Raw genomic sequence first — 19529 nt, 5'->3', positions numbered from 1 at the left:
CTAGCAGTTCAAAAGCACATCAAAGTGCAAGTAGATAAAAAGGTACCACTCCGGCGGGAAGGTAAACGGCATTTCCATGCACTGCTCTGGTTCGCCAGAAGTGTCTTAGTCATGCTGGCCACACGACCCGGAAGCTGTACGCCGGCTCCCTCGGCCAATAAAGCGAGATGAGCACCACAACCCCAGAGTCGGTCACGACTGGACCTAATGGTCAGGGGTCCCTTTACCTTTAGCTTATCCTTCATCCCTATTTCCATTCCCATCACCACGGCACAGTGGGATACAGGAGCTCCAAGGTTCTTGGATGCTTGGCATCTCTGCAGCATAATCGGGGAAATGTTTCTCTTTGCCCAAACACCAGGGAGGGCTGCTGCCAGCTGCGAAAGCAGTATCAGGCTGGGCAGACCACTGATCTGAGCACCATAAAGCCACTCTCAAAGGGAGGCTGTGTCTTTCCAAAGTGCAATCCAGATTAAGAGTTCTGCCACAAACCATAAAACCACAGTCCAGTCTTTGTTGTGTACCCTTCCTCAGAGGGACAGAGTTGATGTTCCGGGTGTTGTGCTTTTCATCATGAATGTGCAATAATTCTATGGCGTTTTCAGACTGTACAGGACTGGTGCCTTTGTAAGCCTTTCTGAAATGAACTGGAATTATGCTAAAATTGTGTTGAGGGTCCATGAAACACCGTGTGTGTGTGTGTGTGTGTGTGTGTGTGTGTGTGTGTGTAAGAGAGAGAGATGTCATACATAGAGATGGAGCGAAAAGTAGTCTTAAAAATAATGCAGGTCAATCCTTGGGGTCCTTTTTTCTAAACGTGTTTTTTTTTTTATTAAACCAACAGAAAATACATCATGCAGCAGGTATTTCTCATTATTATACAGCAAAACTGCCAGGCAGCAATTCCAGCTACATCGGGCAGGCAGGCTTTTGTGATGGTCTCCAGTTTTGCACAGTCACTAGAGTGTCGCACCATGAATTATTAAATCAATGCTTCATGGTAATACATAATTTCTTATCAATTATTCATGCTAATGTGCGTGTATTTTACTTAATTGTGTTATTGACGATCAAAAGTAATTTCCTGAAAATCCTCAAGGACAGAAAATTTAATCAACATAACTACTTTTCAGATGCAATGCTGTTAAGTATTCTTAATTTGCTCAACAGTTCACTTATTTATGTACCTTTCTGGAGGAAAAATGAGTTTAATCAAACCATTAGAATGAAGAGTTAGTGTATACAAGGGCCAAGTTCACCTGAGCAATCGGTAATTATGCCGAAATGAAATTGAGATTGCTTATATTTTTGCAAACCATTTTAATAGTGGAACTTTAGGAAATAAATTCTAAATGACTGGAATGGCTGTGAAAAGAGACACAGATTCCTCTTCTTCCTGGGATGTTTGTATGGGTGGGTGGCTTTTTTTTTTTTTGGCAGGAGAAACTGTTCTTGTTACTCTTCAGATAAATGCTTAAGAGCTGAAGGTGAAGAGAATTTGGTTGCATCCAAACCCCACAGGGGTGCTGCAATCTCCACAGCTACAGTGGCTGCCCACGTCTGCTTTTTATTCTCTGCTGGGATTAAGTTTATCAAAAGGACAGGGGTAAATGTTAACAACTGATCATGTTGAAACAAAGAAAAGCCTTCCTGCATTGCTCATCAACCAGTCGAAAGAACAAAGCTCAGGATGAACTCTGAGCCAGAAAGATGCTCTATACACAAGGCCTGAGCATCACCAACTATCTTTCTGTCATAGTATAATTTATGTAACCTGGGAGGTTGTGACTCTGCAAAGGTGTGGTCTTTGGAGAACCAGGCACTCCACTTTCCTGATCAGGGGGTGACAGCCTTGAATTCTCAACAACTGTTTTATATGTCTGGGTCTGCTGCAATCCGAGACAAACTTACTAGAAGCAGCGATTTATCTGTTTTTGTTTCTCTCCATTTTTTAGTTTTCCAATCTGAAGTTCAGAACACTAACACTTGTGTTACCGGTTTGCAATTTGTTAAGTTAAAAAGTCACTGCCGTAAACATTCATCGGCATATTAGCACACGGTCGCTTTTTCCTATGACGCGTATTTTTGCAAGCCGCCTCCCCAAACATAATGCATTTGTGCATGTCATTTTCACTAATATCTTTTCCCCAATGTTCCCACTTTTGTAACCATTTTTTTTTTGCTCTTTCTGAGACAATGCACAAACCGCAGCAGAGCTATCCTTTGAAATTTGTACTTCTCGGAATTTTGCAAGGCAGTTCTCCAAACAACTGGGAGTTGAATTCAACAGGACTTATATTTTAGTACACTTGAATAGTATTGCATGCCTGAAATGATTTGATTCTTCTATTGTATGCCATCCGACTGGGGGTTTATCTGAAGGGCAAGGGTAGAAATACCTATGACAAATAAAAAATATTACCACTCTGTGCTCACGAATGAAACCCTTGGTTATGGACTGCTGTCAAAGTGTCTTCCTTCTGCTCTGTGGCATATACTGATGGTCTCATGTCCTCAAATTCAACAGGATCTTGAAGCACAGCCTGTGTGAAGTTACATTTCTGCTACGATGAGGGGGAATGGAGGGGACATGTTCCACAAAGGACCTCGGTTTGGCAAGTAGATAAATTAATAGATTAATAGATTAGCTCTCCGGACCTCAGGAACTTCCACTCGTCAGGCCAATGAAACCAGGCCTTTCTACACCCATCCGCTGTGGAGCAACTAAGAGGTTGTTGTTCTTGTTTAAATAGAAGGGGGACCTGTTATGCGATGCTGAGGCAACCCCTGATCCCCACCCCACCCCAATCTGGTGGAATCTAGACACCAGGCAAATAATGCCCTTTTGCTTCTCTCTCTGCTATTCCCATCAGGGCTCCTGGATCCAGTTCCGCTGTAAGCAGAACTAACACCAGGCAGTACCTGGAGATTCAGCGAGAGCAATGGAGAACCTTGGGAAATCCAGAGGGAATTGATGGTAGCAATAAAAGACAGGGCCAGAGAAAACCCAGAGCTTGCTGAAACTGTCAACAGATGAGCTGAGCGAGTTTCCTTCCAGTTTCAAAATAAATCCAGACAGCCTCTAAAGGGTGGATCCCTCGGATTTGGTTTCTTGGGGCGCTGAGTTCATTACGAGGCGGCATGTGGGGTCTCAAACACTTTTCTCGCTTTCGTTCTGTTCCACAGCCACGGGCGGCTTGTTGTCCAAGGCATTCTCTGCGCCCGGCTTGGCCCCCGAGGGTGGAGTGGGGCTGCTGGAGGCCAGGAGGTTCGCCGACTGCAGCACAGCCTCCGAGTGCTCCCGGGCTTTCATGCGCAGGGCTGCCACGCTCGCCGTGCGATTACTCTGGCAGCCGTACGTGGGGAGGAAGGAGAGGCCCATGTGGTCGGGAACACAGCAAGAGCACAGCGGGCTACCTGCAGCGGGAGGAAAAACAAAACACCACCTGCCGTCGGAATGCATCGGTAAATGATGGAGCCGTTTGCTGCTGCAATGCACTTCTACAAATATGTGCCAGGAGGACTTTCCAGAGGCCTGCCCACCTGTAGGCACCATGGATGAAGCTGGCGCAGACACTATTCAGGTTAGATCAGCAGTTCCAAAGCCACAGTACAGTGGTACCTCGGGTTAAGTACTGAATTCGTTCCAGAGGTCCGTTCTTAACCTGAGACTGTTCTTAACCTGAAGCACCACTTTAGCTAATGGGGTCTCCTGCTGCCGCCGCGCCACCAGAGCACAATTTCTGTTCTCATCCTGAAGCAAAGTTCTTAACCTGAAGCACTATTTCTGGGTTAGCGGAGTCTGTAACCTGAAGCGTACGTAACCTGAAGCATATGTAACCCGAGGTACCACTGTACAGTAGTCAAAAAGACTGTCAGGGTGGGCAGACTGTATCGCCAATTTTTCTCAGCAGAAAAGAAACTTGATTTATTTCAAGGAGTTACTTCTGAGTAAAATATACCAAAGCCAGTCAATTCTGTTTTATTATGTAAAGGAAGCGCCCTTTGGGAGTAAATTAAATAATGCGGAGGCTAAGAAAGTGCTGTAACAAACATATCTCAGTATTATCCTTCATCCACCATTTTGTTCTGCTCTGAGAGGGTCCGCTTCCAAATCCAAAGTGTTGGTGGTCAACATCCTTCCTCTTATTGCTTAGCAACAGAATTAGGTGATTTGGCCCTGTGGATAGCTCAGTCAGTAGAGCATCAGACTCTTAATCCTAGGGTTGTGGGTTCGAGCCCCACGTTGGGCAAAAGATTCCTGCATTGCAGTGAATTAGACAAGATAATCCTCAGTGTTCCTTCCAACTGTATAATTCTGAGCACCCTTAGCAACGATGCTGCCTACCACACACTGAAGCATTACAGCTGCCTCCACATTTTGTGCTCTAACTTTCAGAAATGGCCAACTTGCTTTAAAAAAAGAAAGTTAAGAGTGCTTTGGGGCTCAGTACATGCGTACCACCTGCACTCCTCTGTTGATGGTCCTGATCAGGGAGAAGAAGAAACGAAGAGTGGAAACGACTCAACACACCAAAATTCTAGAATTCAACAATGGCAATTCATTGTTTCTAGTCACTTTTCAATGGTACCCCCTCAGTTATCCATGTATCCTAGTAACTTAGAGGAGGCCTCAGCCGCATGGCGCCCTAATTCCTCACATACTGTGCATACCTAGAAATCCACCTTTGTTCAGCGAAGAAACAGCATTTCATCTTTATGGACAACTTCTTAAAGTCATTTTTAAAAAGTGTAGCTTAACCATATTGATCGAAAAGCCAGGTCACACTATTAACAATATGGAGGTAAAAATATAGGAACTGGGTTAGTCATATAGCCTTTGAGAAACAGTAGTAGACAAGGACATTATCATCTTTCCTAATTTGTATCTTTTAAAAAGACACAGGGCCAGAAACCCTGATTCTGCCTTCACAACTGCCTGTGGAAAATACACAGCCAAAACTGAGTGCTTCCAGCCACACGTAACCTGAAAAGTGCTGTTTGTGGTTTCACTCGTCTTACTGCGAATGTAAAAACGACAGGGACTAGAATGCTCTTCCCATTTAAAAAGGTCCATCTTCTATGTCGTGCCCCATGTTAGCAACTTTCACAAACACAGAGGGCCTGTGAACAGCACAAGGGATGCTCAGACATAGCTTTAGTGTTGTTGTGTGTGAACGGTTGGGAGTTGTATCTAAAGATCACCCAGGGGAGTACAGTGTTAGAGGTCCAAACGGCCTCAGCTGTAAGTCGGGTATTTCGCATTGCTGGCCCCCTTGCTGTGAAAACCTCTTCTGGCAAGATTCGGCAGCTGCCCTCACTTTTGACTTCCAGGTATCTTTGAAGACCTTTTTCAGTCCACAGGCCTCTGCAGCTGTTTAATTTTTAATTTTTTGACCAGCCAGCTGCTTTAATGGCTATCTGTTATTGTTTTTAATGGTGCCTTATGTTTTAACGTTGCACACACTGCCTTGATATTTTACGATATAGTGGTACAGAAATACTTTTCTGCATAAATAAAATAATGGGAGGCACGGACGAAACAAGGACCTCCATGGAAGCTACTGCATGATGCAGTGATGGCCGCCAACATGACTTTAAAAGGGAATTAAGATGAAATAATGAAGGGCAAAGCTATTTTCTATCTGCCCAGACAGAGGCAATATGTCTCTGAATATTAGTTGCTGGGAATCACAAAACGAGAGAATGCGGCTACACTAAAGTTCCATTACTGAGAGTGACTGGGAGCGGCCGCCGAGACCATATAACACCCGTCCTGAAAGACCTGCATTGGCTCCCAGTAAGTTTCCAAGCACAATTCAAAGTGTTGGTGCTGACCTTTAAAGCCCTAAATGGCCTCAGCCCAGTGTACCTGAAGGAGCATCTTCACCCCCATCGTTCAGCCCAGACACTGAGGACCAGCTCTGAGCGCCTTCTGGCAGTTCCCTCCCTGCAAGAAGTGAGTTTACAGGGTTCCAGGGAGAGGGCCTTCTCGGTAGTGGCACCCGCCCTGTGGAACACCCTCCCATCAGATATCAAAGAAATAAACAACTACCTGATGTTTAGAAGACATCTGAAGGCAGCCCTGTTTGGGGAAGTTATTAATTTTTGATGTTTTATTGTGTTTTTTATATTCTGTTGGGAGCTGCCCAGAGTGGCTGGGGAGGCCTGGCCAGATGGGCAGGGTATAATTAATAAATTATTATGATTATATTATTATTATTTGCAGACTTCTGATAGGTTTCTGGTTTGCCACTGTGAGAACAGGATGCCGGAATAAATGGGTATTTCAATCAGCGCTTGGGTTTTATTTTTGCTGTCTTATGAGAGTTTCCCAGAGAGGCACTGAACATGGTTATAAAGAGAAGGCTCCGTTTAGTCCCTAGAATAGTGGTTTTCAACCAGCGTGCCCTGGCACCCTTGGGTGACTTGAAAGGTGGTCAGGGGTGCCGTGGGCAATACTGGCCTCTGTCCCTCTTTCCTTCTCTCCCTCCTCTGATGCCCTCTTGCGTCTCTGCCTCCCAAAGGCTTGCACGCTGTTTGTTGCAACAGCCCTGGCTACAAGCTCCCCAGGCGAATGGTGCCTCTGGGGCTGGCCAGGGGTGCTGCTTGCCAGGAGCTGAGGCAGCCTTGGAGCAAGCAAGCGGGCAAGGGAGCCCAGCCAGCTGGTCCGCCAGCCCCTTGCTGTTGGGAATGGACAGACAAGCCCCAGGCCCCTGTGGGGCAGTGTGAGGAGGCACCTCTCTTTGGGGGCAGCTCAGAGAACATGGGCAGCAGCAGCGGAGGACTCCCAAGGAGAGGGGAAAGGAGAGGAGGCTGAGGGAACCCTCCACAAGGGAGGGTGTGTAGAAAAAAGGTGAGGGGCTGCCAGCTCTGCAGGCAAGGGTGGCATAACTGGGCTCCTGAGCCCCACAAGGTTGCCACGGAAAGAAGGTAGATGGTCAAGGAAGCAGTGGACTCTAGAAGAAAGGAGGTCTGCTCCTGTCATAGTGTGTGGAAGCCCAGCCTTAGCATCTGAACGGGGCCCTTTGCTAAATTGTTTCAAGAAGCTGCTGTCTCCTGTATTCTAAATTAAAAACACACAATTAGTTCTCCATTAGGTTACAGCAAATTCTGCAGAATTGATCTGGAGCACCTACTGTTGCTATATTACATCATGCTTGAAAGGCTGAGCTCGGACATAAATACTTAATGTAATAAATACAGTCTGAAATATTTGATCCACTTGACAGTTTAATTGATCTGCTACAGAGAGACTGACAGGAAAAATTAAATTAGTCCTGCCTCATCTCTGCCAAAAGCACATTTTAACTGAAAGTGGTACTTGAACTACAGATCGGTTCACAAGGGGATCCCTTTTTCCACTAGACACCGCCGGAGGAGAAGAGGAGCAGGGTGCGCTTAGAATCAGGGGTAGACAATCTAAGGCCTGTGGGCCATAAGCAGCCCATGGAGGTCGTTTAACCGGCCCACAAGCCACCCCCGAACCAAGCTGCCCGCTCGGTGAGTCCCCACACAGTGCGACACAGGGACTCACTTCCACAGTGCTGGAAATCACATCTGCGCATGCTCAGACTCCGGAAATCGTGTCTGCGCAGACGCCAGAAATCGTGGCAGTGCACGCAATCTGGCCCACGCAGGGATCTCCGTTGGAGTGAACCAACCCAGGCGAGGTAAACCTGGCCTAGATCTAGATTTCGAAGCACATCTTTCATCGATTATCACACTTGCACCCTGACACAGCCAGTCCCAACCTGGTGCCCTCCGGACATTTTGGACTCCAGGTCCCATCAGCCCCCTGCCAGCATTCATACTGACTGAAGTTGACGGGAGCTGCAATCCAAAATAACAAAATAACAGCAGGTTTGGGAATCGTTCCCTAACAATTCTTCCTCCCGAGTCTGTGGGATATTTACAATGCTGTCAAACCAACGATTTGTGTTTCCTGCAAGTTTGCTAGAGAGAAGCCTGTGAGAGACACTTTGCCACTGGAGATGATATATAATGAGATGAAAAAAATGTTAAAATATACATTTATTAAGAAACCAGAAGCATTTTTGCTTGGCATTGTAGGAGATGATATAAACAGAAAGGATTGTAAGTTGTTTTTATATGCCATGACGGCAGCAAGAATATTATTGGCACAAAAATGGAAGCAAGAAGAATTACCGACAAAAGAAGAATGGAGGATGAAATTGATGAACTATGCAGAATTGGATAAACTAACCGGAAGAATTCGAAACCTGCGGGACCAGAGATTCACAGAAGACTGGTGTAAATTTACAGACTATTTGAAAAGCAATTGTGATGACCAGATTACGTTTGTAGGTTTGCAAGAAGTTTTGTGAGGTAAATTATTTGAATTATTGCAAAAATGGTTAAAGAGGTGGATTGTGAGTTAAGATAATTAAAGGCAACAGGAATTTAAGAAATGCAGAAGAAATGATAAAAATGGTGGATCATCAGAGGTGCTGATGGAAGTCCAAAAAGATTGTATAAGATGTGAAGTTCTGTGGAATGTATAATAATTGGTATGTTGAAAAATTATATATATAAAAAAAGAGAGACACTTTCGCACTGTGCCCTGATAGAAGGTATTGCTCTCTCGCTCTCTCTTTTGTCCTACCTGCGATATATATTGCACATCCTCTTTTTCACCATTCTTCCATCAAGTCAACAATATGAAGGTGTTCAGACACCATTTTAAGCTAGATTAAAGTATGCCTTTGCAACTGAATGACCATGTTAAGCCTTCCCAAGCAAAGCTGCTGCATCTGTTACTCTCCAACAAGTATTCTGAGAGAGAAAGTGTTAATTTTTGACCTTTTACAAGATCGTGTGATTGTTGTATTAAGGGGGGGGAGAGAAATACCAGGAGAATCCCGTCTGCTTTAAAGCATCCTGGATTATTTAAACCAAAAGGCTAAAACTAGCCTCTCCAAGTGTCCCTTACAAGCTGCAAAGGGTCACAAAGGATAATATCTAATAAATATTCTCCTAGCATCTATTCTCATCCCTACATAGGTGTCACTCAGGCAAATGACACACAGATAGACCTGATTTGCCCCAGCAGCAGAGCTCATTCCTTTTTTTATCTTTCTGTTTTGAGAATCTGAGGGGTTTCTGTTGACTTTTTTTCTTCCTTTCTGAAAGCTCACCTGAACCAGATACCTGGTCCACCTCTAGCCCAACGCCATCTAGACACCAGTTTTCTGAGGTAAGGACCCTTTTCCCAGCCCAGCAAATGTGCCATCCTCTTAATTCTTGGTGCCACAGCTTGAACCGGGTTCACAGCACAGTCTGACACGAATCCTTCTCACCTCCCACCATCCTTTCAAGGATGATTTATTTATTTTGCAAAAGGCGCTCCTACTAAATCCCTGAGTGAGGCGGGTGCCTCAGGCGGCAGGCACAGCGGTTTCTGGGGGCTCTTGGGCAAAGTGGGCCCCCTTTCCCCTCAGACCACACCCCTCCTCCTCACTCTCCATCCCACCCCATTAAATTAAAATAAATCTCGACCAATAGGGCAACACCCTTCTGCCCAATAAAAACAATACAGATGTTTTCATTTCTTGGGGGAAATTTAACCTCTTTGTATGCCTCAATTCCAAGGGATTCTGGGCCCCTTCCCAGTTTATTCATCTATTTTATATTGTTGTTAGAGCATGAGACTTAATCTCAGGGTCATGGGCCATGGGTTCAAGCCCCATATAGGCCAAAAGATTCCTGCATTGCTTGTGATTAGACCAGAATTCTGGGTTTCCCAATCTTGGGTCTCCAGCTGTTTTTGGACTACAACTCCCATCATCCCTAGCTAGCAGGACCAGTGGTCAGGGATGATGGGAGTTGTAGTTCAAAAACAGCCAGAGACCCAAGTTTGGGAAACAGTGGACTAGATGAACACCGTGGTCCTTTCCAACTCTTCAATTCTATGATTCTAATAATATGTATATTGTATGAGTCCAGAGCCTGGGGTCAGTGCAAAAACTACTGAGAAATAATTCTCAATTGTGGCTGTTGGTTCACTGCTCCAGTTTAATGTGGGGCACCTGGGGGGGAGTGCTGCACACACAACATTATCCCCCTGGGCCTGGCTAATCTATAGCACTTTCTGCAGGAAAGGTTTAAACCCATTTCGTGCTGCAAATACACTTCCCGAACACTTGCTGCCACCATGTGTACACAAAGAGCGTTTCCTATTGGGCAGAACTAGTGATGTTTCAGGGCTGTGGCACCCCCCATCTTCTAAAAGACTTCTGGTATATTGAAAAACGTGCAATTTCCTTTTTAAAAAACGAGGAAGGAAGCGTGTGTGTTTGCAGTGAGGTAACCCCAGCGAGGTTACCACCGGTGCCGGGGGATACGGACAGACTAAAACCAAAAGAAGTAAAAAAGCAGTGATGCGCACTACTTTGAAAACAGGCTCACCTGTATGTATGTATGTATGTATGTATGCGAGTGCCAACATCACAGACAGCAACTCCAGCATTAGGCAAAGTTATTGCACAAAGCCTAGACAGCATCTTAAAAAGCAGAGACATCACCTTGCCAACAAAGGTCCGTATAGTTAAAGCTATGGTTTTCCCAGTAGTGATGTATGGAAGTGAGAGCTGGACCATAAAGAAGGCTGATCGCCGAAGAACTGATGCTTTTGAATGATGGTGCTGGAGGAGACTCTTGAGAGTCCCATGGACTGCAAGAAGATCAAACCTATCCATTCTGAAGGAAATCAGCCCTGAGTGCTCACTGGAAGGACAGATCCTGAAGCTGAGACTCCAATACTGTGGCCACCTCATGAGAAGAGAAGACTCCCTGGAAAAGACCCTGATGTTGGGAAAGGTGGAGGGCACAAGGAGAAGGGGACGACAGAGGACAAGATGGTGGGACAGTGTTGTTGACGCTACCAGAATGAGTTTGACCAAACTGCAGGAGGCAGTAGAAGACAGGAGTGCCTGGCGTGCTCTGGTCCACGGGGTCAAAAAGAGTCAGACACGACTAAACGACTAAACAACAACATGTAGAATTGAATAGCACTATGCAAAAAAAGTGCATTGCAAAAAATGAGCCTGTGTGTTTCAAACCCTACATGTGTACATATCCTTTGCGGGCTGGGGTGGGGGGGACCAAGGCAAATAAAATAAGATTTTCTACTCACAACTTACCCAACTGCACTCAGTTATTAGAAGGAATGGGGCACCAGGGTAAGGCAAGCACAGAATAGTATATTAAAGGCTGCCCTCTTAAACAAGCGCTATTATTTAATGAGCAAATTAAGTTGATTTGGATACACAGAAGATATGAAAAATAAATCTACGGAACCGCGGAAAGAGAAGTCAAGTTTGGAAATGTTAAGATGATTGTGAATTCGATGAAAATGTATTAATCTGAAAAGTATAAATAAAACTTTAAAAAGACTATTATTAAAAAAATTAATTTATCCCTCAAAAAGGACATTCAGGGTAATTCGGGGTATTTCACCTATATATTAAACAGCGTACGAAAACAGGGCACAGAAGATACTTCCATGTCACAGGCTTACATGCAGAACAAGTAAAACTTTCAGATACTATGTGATGCATGTAAATGCAGATCATTCCAGCTTGCTTTGCTCCACCAGAAAGGCTCCTAAACATCTCAAATAAGAGGATCACCTGTGAAGTCCGGCACGTAATAAACACACAACACTGCTGGAGGTGTGATGCAGGGCTTACTAGGGACGAGCTGTTAAATCCGAATGTGCTGTGCTGTCACAAAGCATTACAAATGAACAGTTTTCCAAGACAAGCATATCCTGAGCGACAACAGTGGTACAGGAAAAAGGGAGGAGAGAGCGAGAGACTGAATGTACAAAAGCCCTATAAACCTGAACTGGAAGCCAGTCTGGACGACTGCAATGCGCTCTACGTGGGGCTACCTTTGAAGGTGACCCGGAAACTACAACTAATCCAGAATGTGGCAGCTAGACTGGTGACTGGGAGTGGCCTCCGAGACCACATAACACCAGTCCTGAAAGACCTGCATTGGCTCCCAGGATGTTTCCAAGCACAATTCAAAATGTTAGTGCAGATCTTTAAAACGACCTCGGCCCAGTATACCTGAAGGAGCGTCTCCACCCACATGGTTCTGCCCAGACACTGAGGTCCAGCTCTGGCAGTTCCCTCCCTGCGAGAAGTGAATTTACAGGGAACCAGGCAGAGGGTCTTCTCGGTGGTGGCACCCTCCCATCAGATGTCAAGGAAATAAACAACTGTCTGACTTTTAGAAGACATCTGAAGGCAGCCCTGTTTAGGGAAGTTTCTAATGTTTGATGTTTTATCAAGTTTTTAATATTCTGTTGGGAGCTGCCCAGAGTGGCTGGGGAAACCCAGCCAGATGGGCGGGGTATAAATAATATTTTTATTATTATTATTATTAGGAAGACGTACACACAATTGGGGGGGGGGGAGCCCTAACAGAACAGCATCAAGCATTAAATCCTGCACACACGTGAAGATTGCACAGTCCTCACTTTAACTGCTCGTGCCTTGCATGCATCAGATGAATGGGGCAAAGGAATTTACATGGGTGAGAAGAAAGGGAAATGTTAAGAGCTTTTATTTCGAAACGGCAGTAAAGCTCTCCAGCTGTTAATTTCCGCCCCCATCTTTATAGACAACCCACACCGCAACAGCCCCACAAACATTCCACACTGCTCTTTTCTCTCTGCCCTGCCCATTGTTGCTGAGACCAGCCCTGATCCTTTTTTGTTTAATGTTTTTATTAAATAATTTTCCATTTTGTTCTGACTTCTCCTCCTCTCCCTCCCTCCCTCAATCTCCTGGAATTTGCATTACAGGGACATGCACACACGAACACACACACAAAAAAATGTATATGAGAGAAAGGAAATAGCACCATACTCAGAAGTCAAGCTCAAGAATGGTCAAAGAAGACTTCCTGAAACCTATATTCGCATGGCACCCAAAGTCCTGGGTGGAGCCTATCACACCTCTCCAGGGACAGGATTCCACCAAGCTGGTGCCACAGCTGAAAAGGCCCTGTCCCTAGTGGATGCCCGCTGTGGGTCACTCGGCAGCCAGAAACTGGTGCAAAGCCTCAAAAGTAGAACGAACCGTATAGATACCCAGGTACCGAGCTATTTAGGGCTTTAAGGGTCAAATCCAGCACTTTAAAATAAGCCTGGAAACCTACAGGCAACCAGCGTGGATCATACAAGATCAGAGTAATATGCTCTGATCAGCTGACTCCAGCCACTATTCTGACAACTGCATTTTGCAGAAACTGAAGTTTCCCCAACCATGGAAGACACTAGGTCAGGGGTCGGCAAACTAAGGCCCGTGAGCCGGATCAGGCCCAATTGCCTGCAGGATCTGACCAGTGGACTGTCCATGGATCGGAATGGGGATTACGTTTGTTCAGGCTGTGTCATTCCCCCCCCCCCTGCACCATTCCGAGCACAATTCAAAGTGTTAGTGCTGACCTTTCAAGCCCTAAACGGCCTCGGTCCTGTATACCTGAAGGAGCGTCTCCACCCGCACCATTCAGCCCGGACACTGAGATCCAGCACCGAGGGCCTTCTGGCTGTTCCCTCATTGCGAGAAGTGAGGTTACAGGGAACCAGACAGAGGGCCTTCTCGGTAGTGGCGCCCACCTTGTGGAACACCCTCCCTTCAGATGTGAAGGAAATAAGCAGCTATCCTATCTTTAAAAGACATCTGAAGGCAGCCCTGTTCAGGGAAGTTCTTAATATTTAACGCTGTACTGTTTTGAACACTTGATTGGGAGCCGCCCAGCGTGGCTGGGGAAACTCAGCCAGATGGGTGGGGTATAAATAATAAATTATTATTATTATTATTAATTATTATTATTATTATTTCCCCCCTCTCCCTCAAACACACGGCAGCGGCAGCGGCAGCGGCGCCTCCTCCCTCCCTCCCTCCTCCTGGCTTCTCCCTGCCCTGCCTAGAGGAGGAAGTGGGCTGAGCTGAGCTGGCTGGGCGCCATTTTAAGCAGCCCCTCTTGCACCGCTCATCTTCTCTCTGGTGCCGCCCTGCTGCTCCTGAGGGCCAGAGAGTGGAGAGGATGACCTTGTTCTGCCTACCCATGAGAAGCAGAAGAAATTTGGGAGGAATTTGCCCCGTGGGAATCTGGGTCTGGCCGCCATGGCGAGGGCGGAGACCCGTAAAAAATCACAGGCGGGAGAAGCCTGTGAGTGTGGGATTCGGCGGGCACCCTTTGCGCCTCCCCTACTCGCGGGGAAACCCAGTTTTGGGGGTCGGGAGCGAAGTGGGGTGAGCGGCGCAGTGCTTCGAATCGTCTGCTTCTTCCATGGAGCAAAGCCGCATAGCTGTTGCCAGAGAGCACTGACTTGATTTAAAACAGTTTTAAACTGTTTTTGATTGTTTTTGTTCTGTTTTGTTAGTTTAATGTGTTAGTGTTATGTAGTGTTTTTGTATTGTATTGTATTGTTCTGGGGTTTTTTTGTAGTGTTTAAATGGTTGGAAAAGTAATAAATATTATTTAAAAGAGAGAGAGAGAGAAGCAGCAGCAGCAGCGGCAGTGGCAGCGGCAGCCCCAAGGAAGGTAAGCGGCTGGGGCTGGGGAGGAGGACTACTTGCCCCCCTCACCTCTTTCTCCAGCTCCCCCCCCCCCCCCCCCAGTACTGCTTCTCTGGCCCACCACAAGGTCTGAGGGACAGTGGACAGGCCTGCGGCTAACAAAATTTGCCAAACCCTGCACTAGGTCATAAATGACCACAGTGAGGCACAGCCATCCATAAAGTTTGCAGCTGGCATATTTGCACAAGCTGGCAAAAGTCACTCCTAGTCACCGATGCCACCTATGAATCTCAAAAAACCCAGCACCAAATCCAAGAGCACCCCAAAAACTGGGGAACTGCTCCTTCAGGAGGACTGAAACCCCATTCAGAACAGGTAGCAACCATGATACTGGCTTGGACAGCCCATGGGCAACCGATAATCATCTTCTCTGCATTAAAATTCAGTTTTGTTTCTTCCCATCCAGTCCTTCTCAGCCTGACAAGCTCTTGTTTGTGGTTCCTGCTGTGTCCCTAGGATCTGATGAAAATGAGAGACAAAGCTGTGTATTATCAGCCTACCAGTGACACCTCTGCTAAAACATCAGACCAGCATGAATCTGTGGTTTCATGTAGGGTTGGGACAAGGCAGAACCCACTGGAACTCGCCCAGGAGAAAAAGAACTACACAATTTGATAAGACATTTGAAGGCAGTTCTGTATCAAGAAGTTTTTTATGTTAGTTCAAATATCTGCTGGAAAGATCTCCTTTTGTGGGGATCTGAAGATCTATGGACTATAAATTTGATCAAGGTGGAAGTTGGAGCCTTTGGGTTATTTGGACTTAAAAGGATCAAGAAACAAGATCTGAGCTCCACCTTTAAACATGGAGGCCTGGCTGGAAGGAACATGGACACTAGGGGGATAGTGCCCCTCCGAGACTTGGTGTTAAATATAAAGGACTTCCAAAGAAACCGGCAGAGAGGGACTGAGAGAGATTTAAGGGCCTCAGACGTGAGGTTGCCAGGCTGACAATAGATGGACTAATGGACAATGGTTTGGGGATCGAAACCGGGGAAGGGAGGGTGGAGTTTGGAAATCCAAAGGGCGTCTGATTTTTTCTACTCTTTTTTTAATTTTGTGTTGTTATCAGTATAAAAATGGGGAATCCGTGGAAGGGAAACTGGGTTGACCTTAGAAAAAGTTTTTTAAGCATAAATGATTGACGTATATAAGTTAAAAGTTGATATATAAATTGAATTAAATATAATAACAAATTAAGGTTAAAATATAATATAATAAATATAATAACAAATTAAGGTTAAAAATTTAGGGATAAGAACTTGTTGGATAAATATTTGGACATGGAATACAAGAAGGGGAGGTGAGGGGAAGTTGTGGAAAAAAGTTATTGAAAATTTGGATTGTAAAGGCTAAATCTTTTTTTTCTTTTTTTCTTTTTTTTCTTTTTTCTACTATTTGAAACTTTAATAAATATTATTTAAAAAAAACAAATATCTGCTGGAACTATAAAGAAAAAGAAGGTACCTTTTATCATATGTGGTGGGCTTGTAAGGTAATAAAGGCTTTCTGGGAGATGATATATAATGAAATGAAAAAAATGTTTAAAATAACTTTTGTTAAGAAACCAGAAGCCTTTTTATTAGGAATAACAAGTACCAACATCCCAAAGGAGCAGAAAAGATTTTTGATGTATGGAACAACAGTCACGCGAATGTTATTGGCCCAGAGTTTGAAAGATGAGAAAGTCCCTACCAGAGAAGAATGGCAAACCAAGTTGATGGACTACGCTGAGATGGCAAAGCTGACTGGGAAACTCATAAACCAAGAGGATGAAAACTTCATAAAAGAATGAGAAAAAATTATAAGTTATCTAGGAGACCACTGTAAGCAGATGGAAACAAGAGCAGGATTTTGACTCCCTTGTTGTGTAAAAAACATTATGGACAATACGGTTCGATATTTTAAAGAATGGAGTATGAACTAATATGCAGTTGTAGGTGTTTAAAATAATGCTCCATGGATGGGATGGGGGGAAGTCTCAAGATTCGGAGAATCTCCACATACAGTGTGATTTTATTGATTTGTGTTTATTTGTACTCTATCTGTAGAACCAATAAAATGTTGGGGGGGGGGGAGTCTTTAAAGTTTGATGTTTTTATACATGTTGGAAGCCTCCCAGAGTGGCTGGGGAAACCCAGCCAGATGGGTGGGGTAGAAACAATAAAATTATTAAATTTATTATTATTGTTATTATTTATTATTATTATTATTATTATTATTATTATTAACCATTGCTGGCTGCTCTACAAATCGCAGATATATAATATTATACAGAATTCTTTCCTGGCCACAAATTTATGTTGTGAACCGCCCTGCAGTCTACAGATGAAGAGCTGTATACAAATTTTATTATTATTATTATTATTATTATTATTATTATTATTATTATTATTATTATCATATTTGATATGATAATATCAATGGGACGCGGGTGGCGCTGTGGGTAAAACCTCAGTGCCTAGGGCTTGCCGATCGCATGGCCGGCGGTTCGAATCCCCGCGGCAGGGTGCGCTCCCGTCTTTCGGTCCCAGCTCCTGCCCACCTAGCAGTTCGAAAGCACCCCTAAGTGCAAGTAGATAAATAGGTACCGCTTTCTAGCGGGAAGGTAAATGGCGTTTCCATGTGCTGCGCTGGTGCTGGCTCGCCAGCTGCAGCTTCGTCACGCTGGCCACGTGACCCGGAAGTGTCTCCGGACAGCGCTGGCCCCCGGCCTCTTAAGTGAGATGGGCGCACAACCCTAGAGTCGGACACGACTCGCCCGTACGGGCAGGGGTACCTTCACCTTTACCTTTATTATCATATTTATATTTATATATTATTATTGTTGTTCTTCTTCTTGTTGTTGTTATATTTATATGATATTATTATTAATAATAATGATATAATAATTATTATTGGGAGGGTGTCCTAAAAGGTTTGCGAAGAGCAGCATTCGTTCTGGGTAAATCCTTGCCTTCCTGCGTCTCACTACAACGGTGGGGTCCCGGGCATTGACAAATTCCACTCATCCAGGACAATTAACAACCCCTTTCCTCGCAGGCACCACAATTAAGCCTTCACAAAACCTTTTGCAACCACAGCAGCGCACTAACCCTGAATGATCCTGATCGATCCTGCCCGGTGCTTTGATGTATAATGCAGAAGCTGTTTTCCCATCAATGGCTGCACACAGGCTGCTACGCCAATGGAGCAAGCAATATCGCAAGCGGCGATGCACTATGCAAGTCATCCCATGACAAACGTAATCATTTATCTCCTTCCAACCTGCACTGGGCAACAGAGGATCCGGGGAAGTTCTGTAGGAGCGGAAGGGAGGCTCTCCCACAAGGATTAGAGAATTTCCGCCGAAAACCAGAGATTCTTGTTTACCTCCATTAATAATCTCTCCATTAATGAATTGCACTGTTGCCTTTGTCCATTAAGGAACTGCTCTGGGGGTCCTTGCTTTTAAGCTTGTTGATTTCTCCTGGTAACTCCATATTATTGCACAGAGCATAAATAAATCACGCGCAGCGAGGGATTTTCCTTCTGTAGCTCGGTGTTCAGTCGACGGCTCCACAATGCAACATCATGAAGGTACTGAGGTTATAGATTCCCGGGGAGGAAGGGAAGATCCTCTTACAAAAATCACAAAGGCACAAACCCTGGATGAGTGGCCCCATCTACACAAGGAGCAAATTGCAGCTACCTCCATATATTTAGAAAGGAAGGGTAGAAGGGAACCTGGCACACTGTCCAATGTTCACTCATCAGGTGCATGCCAAGAAACCTATATACAGGCAGAGCCACGCCATAAATTTAACTCGCAATGAATGTACATTTAAAGCACAGACTTCCCCCAGAGAATCCTGGGAACTGTAGTTTGCCCCTTGCCTAGGTACAATTCCCAGCACCCTTAACAAATTCTAGTTCCTGGGATTCTCGTTGGAGATGCGTGTCGATCTGCCCTAAACCACAGGTTTCCTCCTTGTACGTAGGTGTTAGTGGAGTGGTTGTGACTCAAGACAACGTGTCTAGACAACTGGCTCTTGAAATGGTCAGTAAGTGGGGGGTGATGGAGGAAAGCAAGCTACCTTGGGCTTCTAGGGAGATGCAGGAAAGCTGGACGCCAGCTCTGCATCCCCTTGTAGGCATTTGCCTTGAATTTCCGGAAAACAATTCTGCCCAGTGCAGACCCTCCAAGTGTCCCTATTTTCCAGGGACAGTCCCGGATTTACATAAGCCATCACGCTTTCTGATTTGATCCCAGAATATCCCGCTTTTCCTTAGGACATCCTTAGGTATAGTAAAGGTAAAGGTAAAGGTACCCCTGCCCATACGGGCCAGTCTTGACAGACTCTGGGGTTGTGCGCCCATCTCACTCAAGAGGCCGGGGGCCAGCGCTGTCCAGAGACACTTCCGGGTCACGTGGCCAGCGTGACAAAGCTGCATCTGGCGAGCCAGCGCAGCACACAGAACGCCGTTTACCTTCCCGCTGGTAAGCGGTCCCTATTTATCTACTTGCACTTAGGGGTGCTTTCGAACTGCTAGGTTGGCAGGCGCTGGGACCGAGCAGCGGGAGCGCACCCCGCCACGGGGATTCGAACCGCCGACCTTTCGATCGGCAAGCCCTAGGCACTGAGGCTTTTACCCAGTAGGATGTCCCTATTTTCATCGGAGAAATGTTGGAGGGTATGGAGTTATTTGACCCATGAGCCAAGGAGATAAGCAACTATACAACCTTTAGAAGACATCGGAAAGCAGCCCCGTATAAGGAAGCTTTTAAAAAATGTTTAATGTTTTCTTATGTTTCTATATATGTTGGAAGCCACTCGGAGAGGCTGGGGCAACCCAGTCAAATGGGTGGGGTATGAATAATAAAATCATCATCATTGTCATTATTCATTGTCATCATTGAATAAGGTAAAGG

At 45.3% G+C, this 19529-nt stretch overlaps 1 protein-coding gene across 1 annotated transcript in view; it reads right to left on the bottom strand.

The window, feature by feature from the left end:
* Positions 1 to 2623: 2623 nt before the first annotated feature.
* DRGX (dorsal root ganglia homeobox) overlaps positions 2624 to 19529 on the bottom strand; it is a 39163-nt gene continuing 22257 nt past the window's right edge. The window contains exon 7 of the mRNA XM_028728896.2: positions 2624 to 3417. Coding sequence (XP_028584729.2) covers positions 3152 to 3417 — 266 coding nt within the window. The 3' untranslated portion in view covers positions 2624 to 3151. The remainder of the gene's footprint in view (positions 3418 to 19529) is intronic.

This window comes from Podarcis muralis, chromosome 6, assembly GCF_964188315.1.
Source record: "Podarcis muralis chromosome 6, rPodMur119.hap1.1, whole genome shotgun sequence".
Lineage (NCBI taxonomy): Eukaryota > Metazoa > Chordata > Lepidosauria > Squamata > Lacertidae > Podarcis > Podarcis muralis.
Note: the sequence above shows the minus strand (reverse complement) of the source record. Positions and strands in the feature narration are given on the sequence as shown.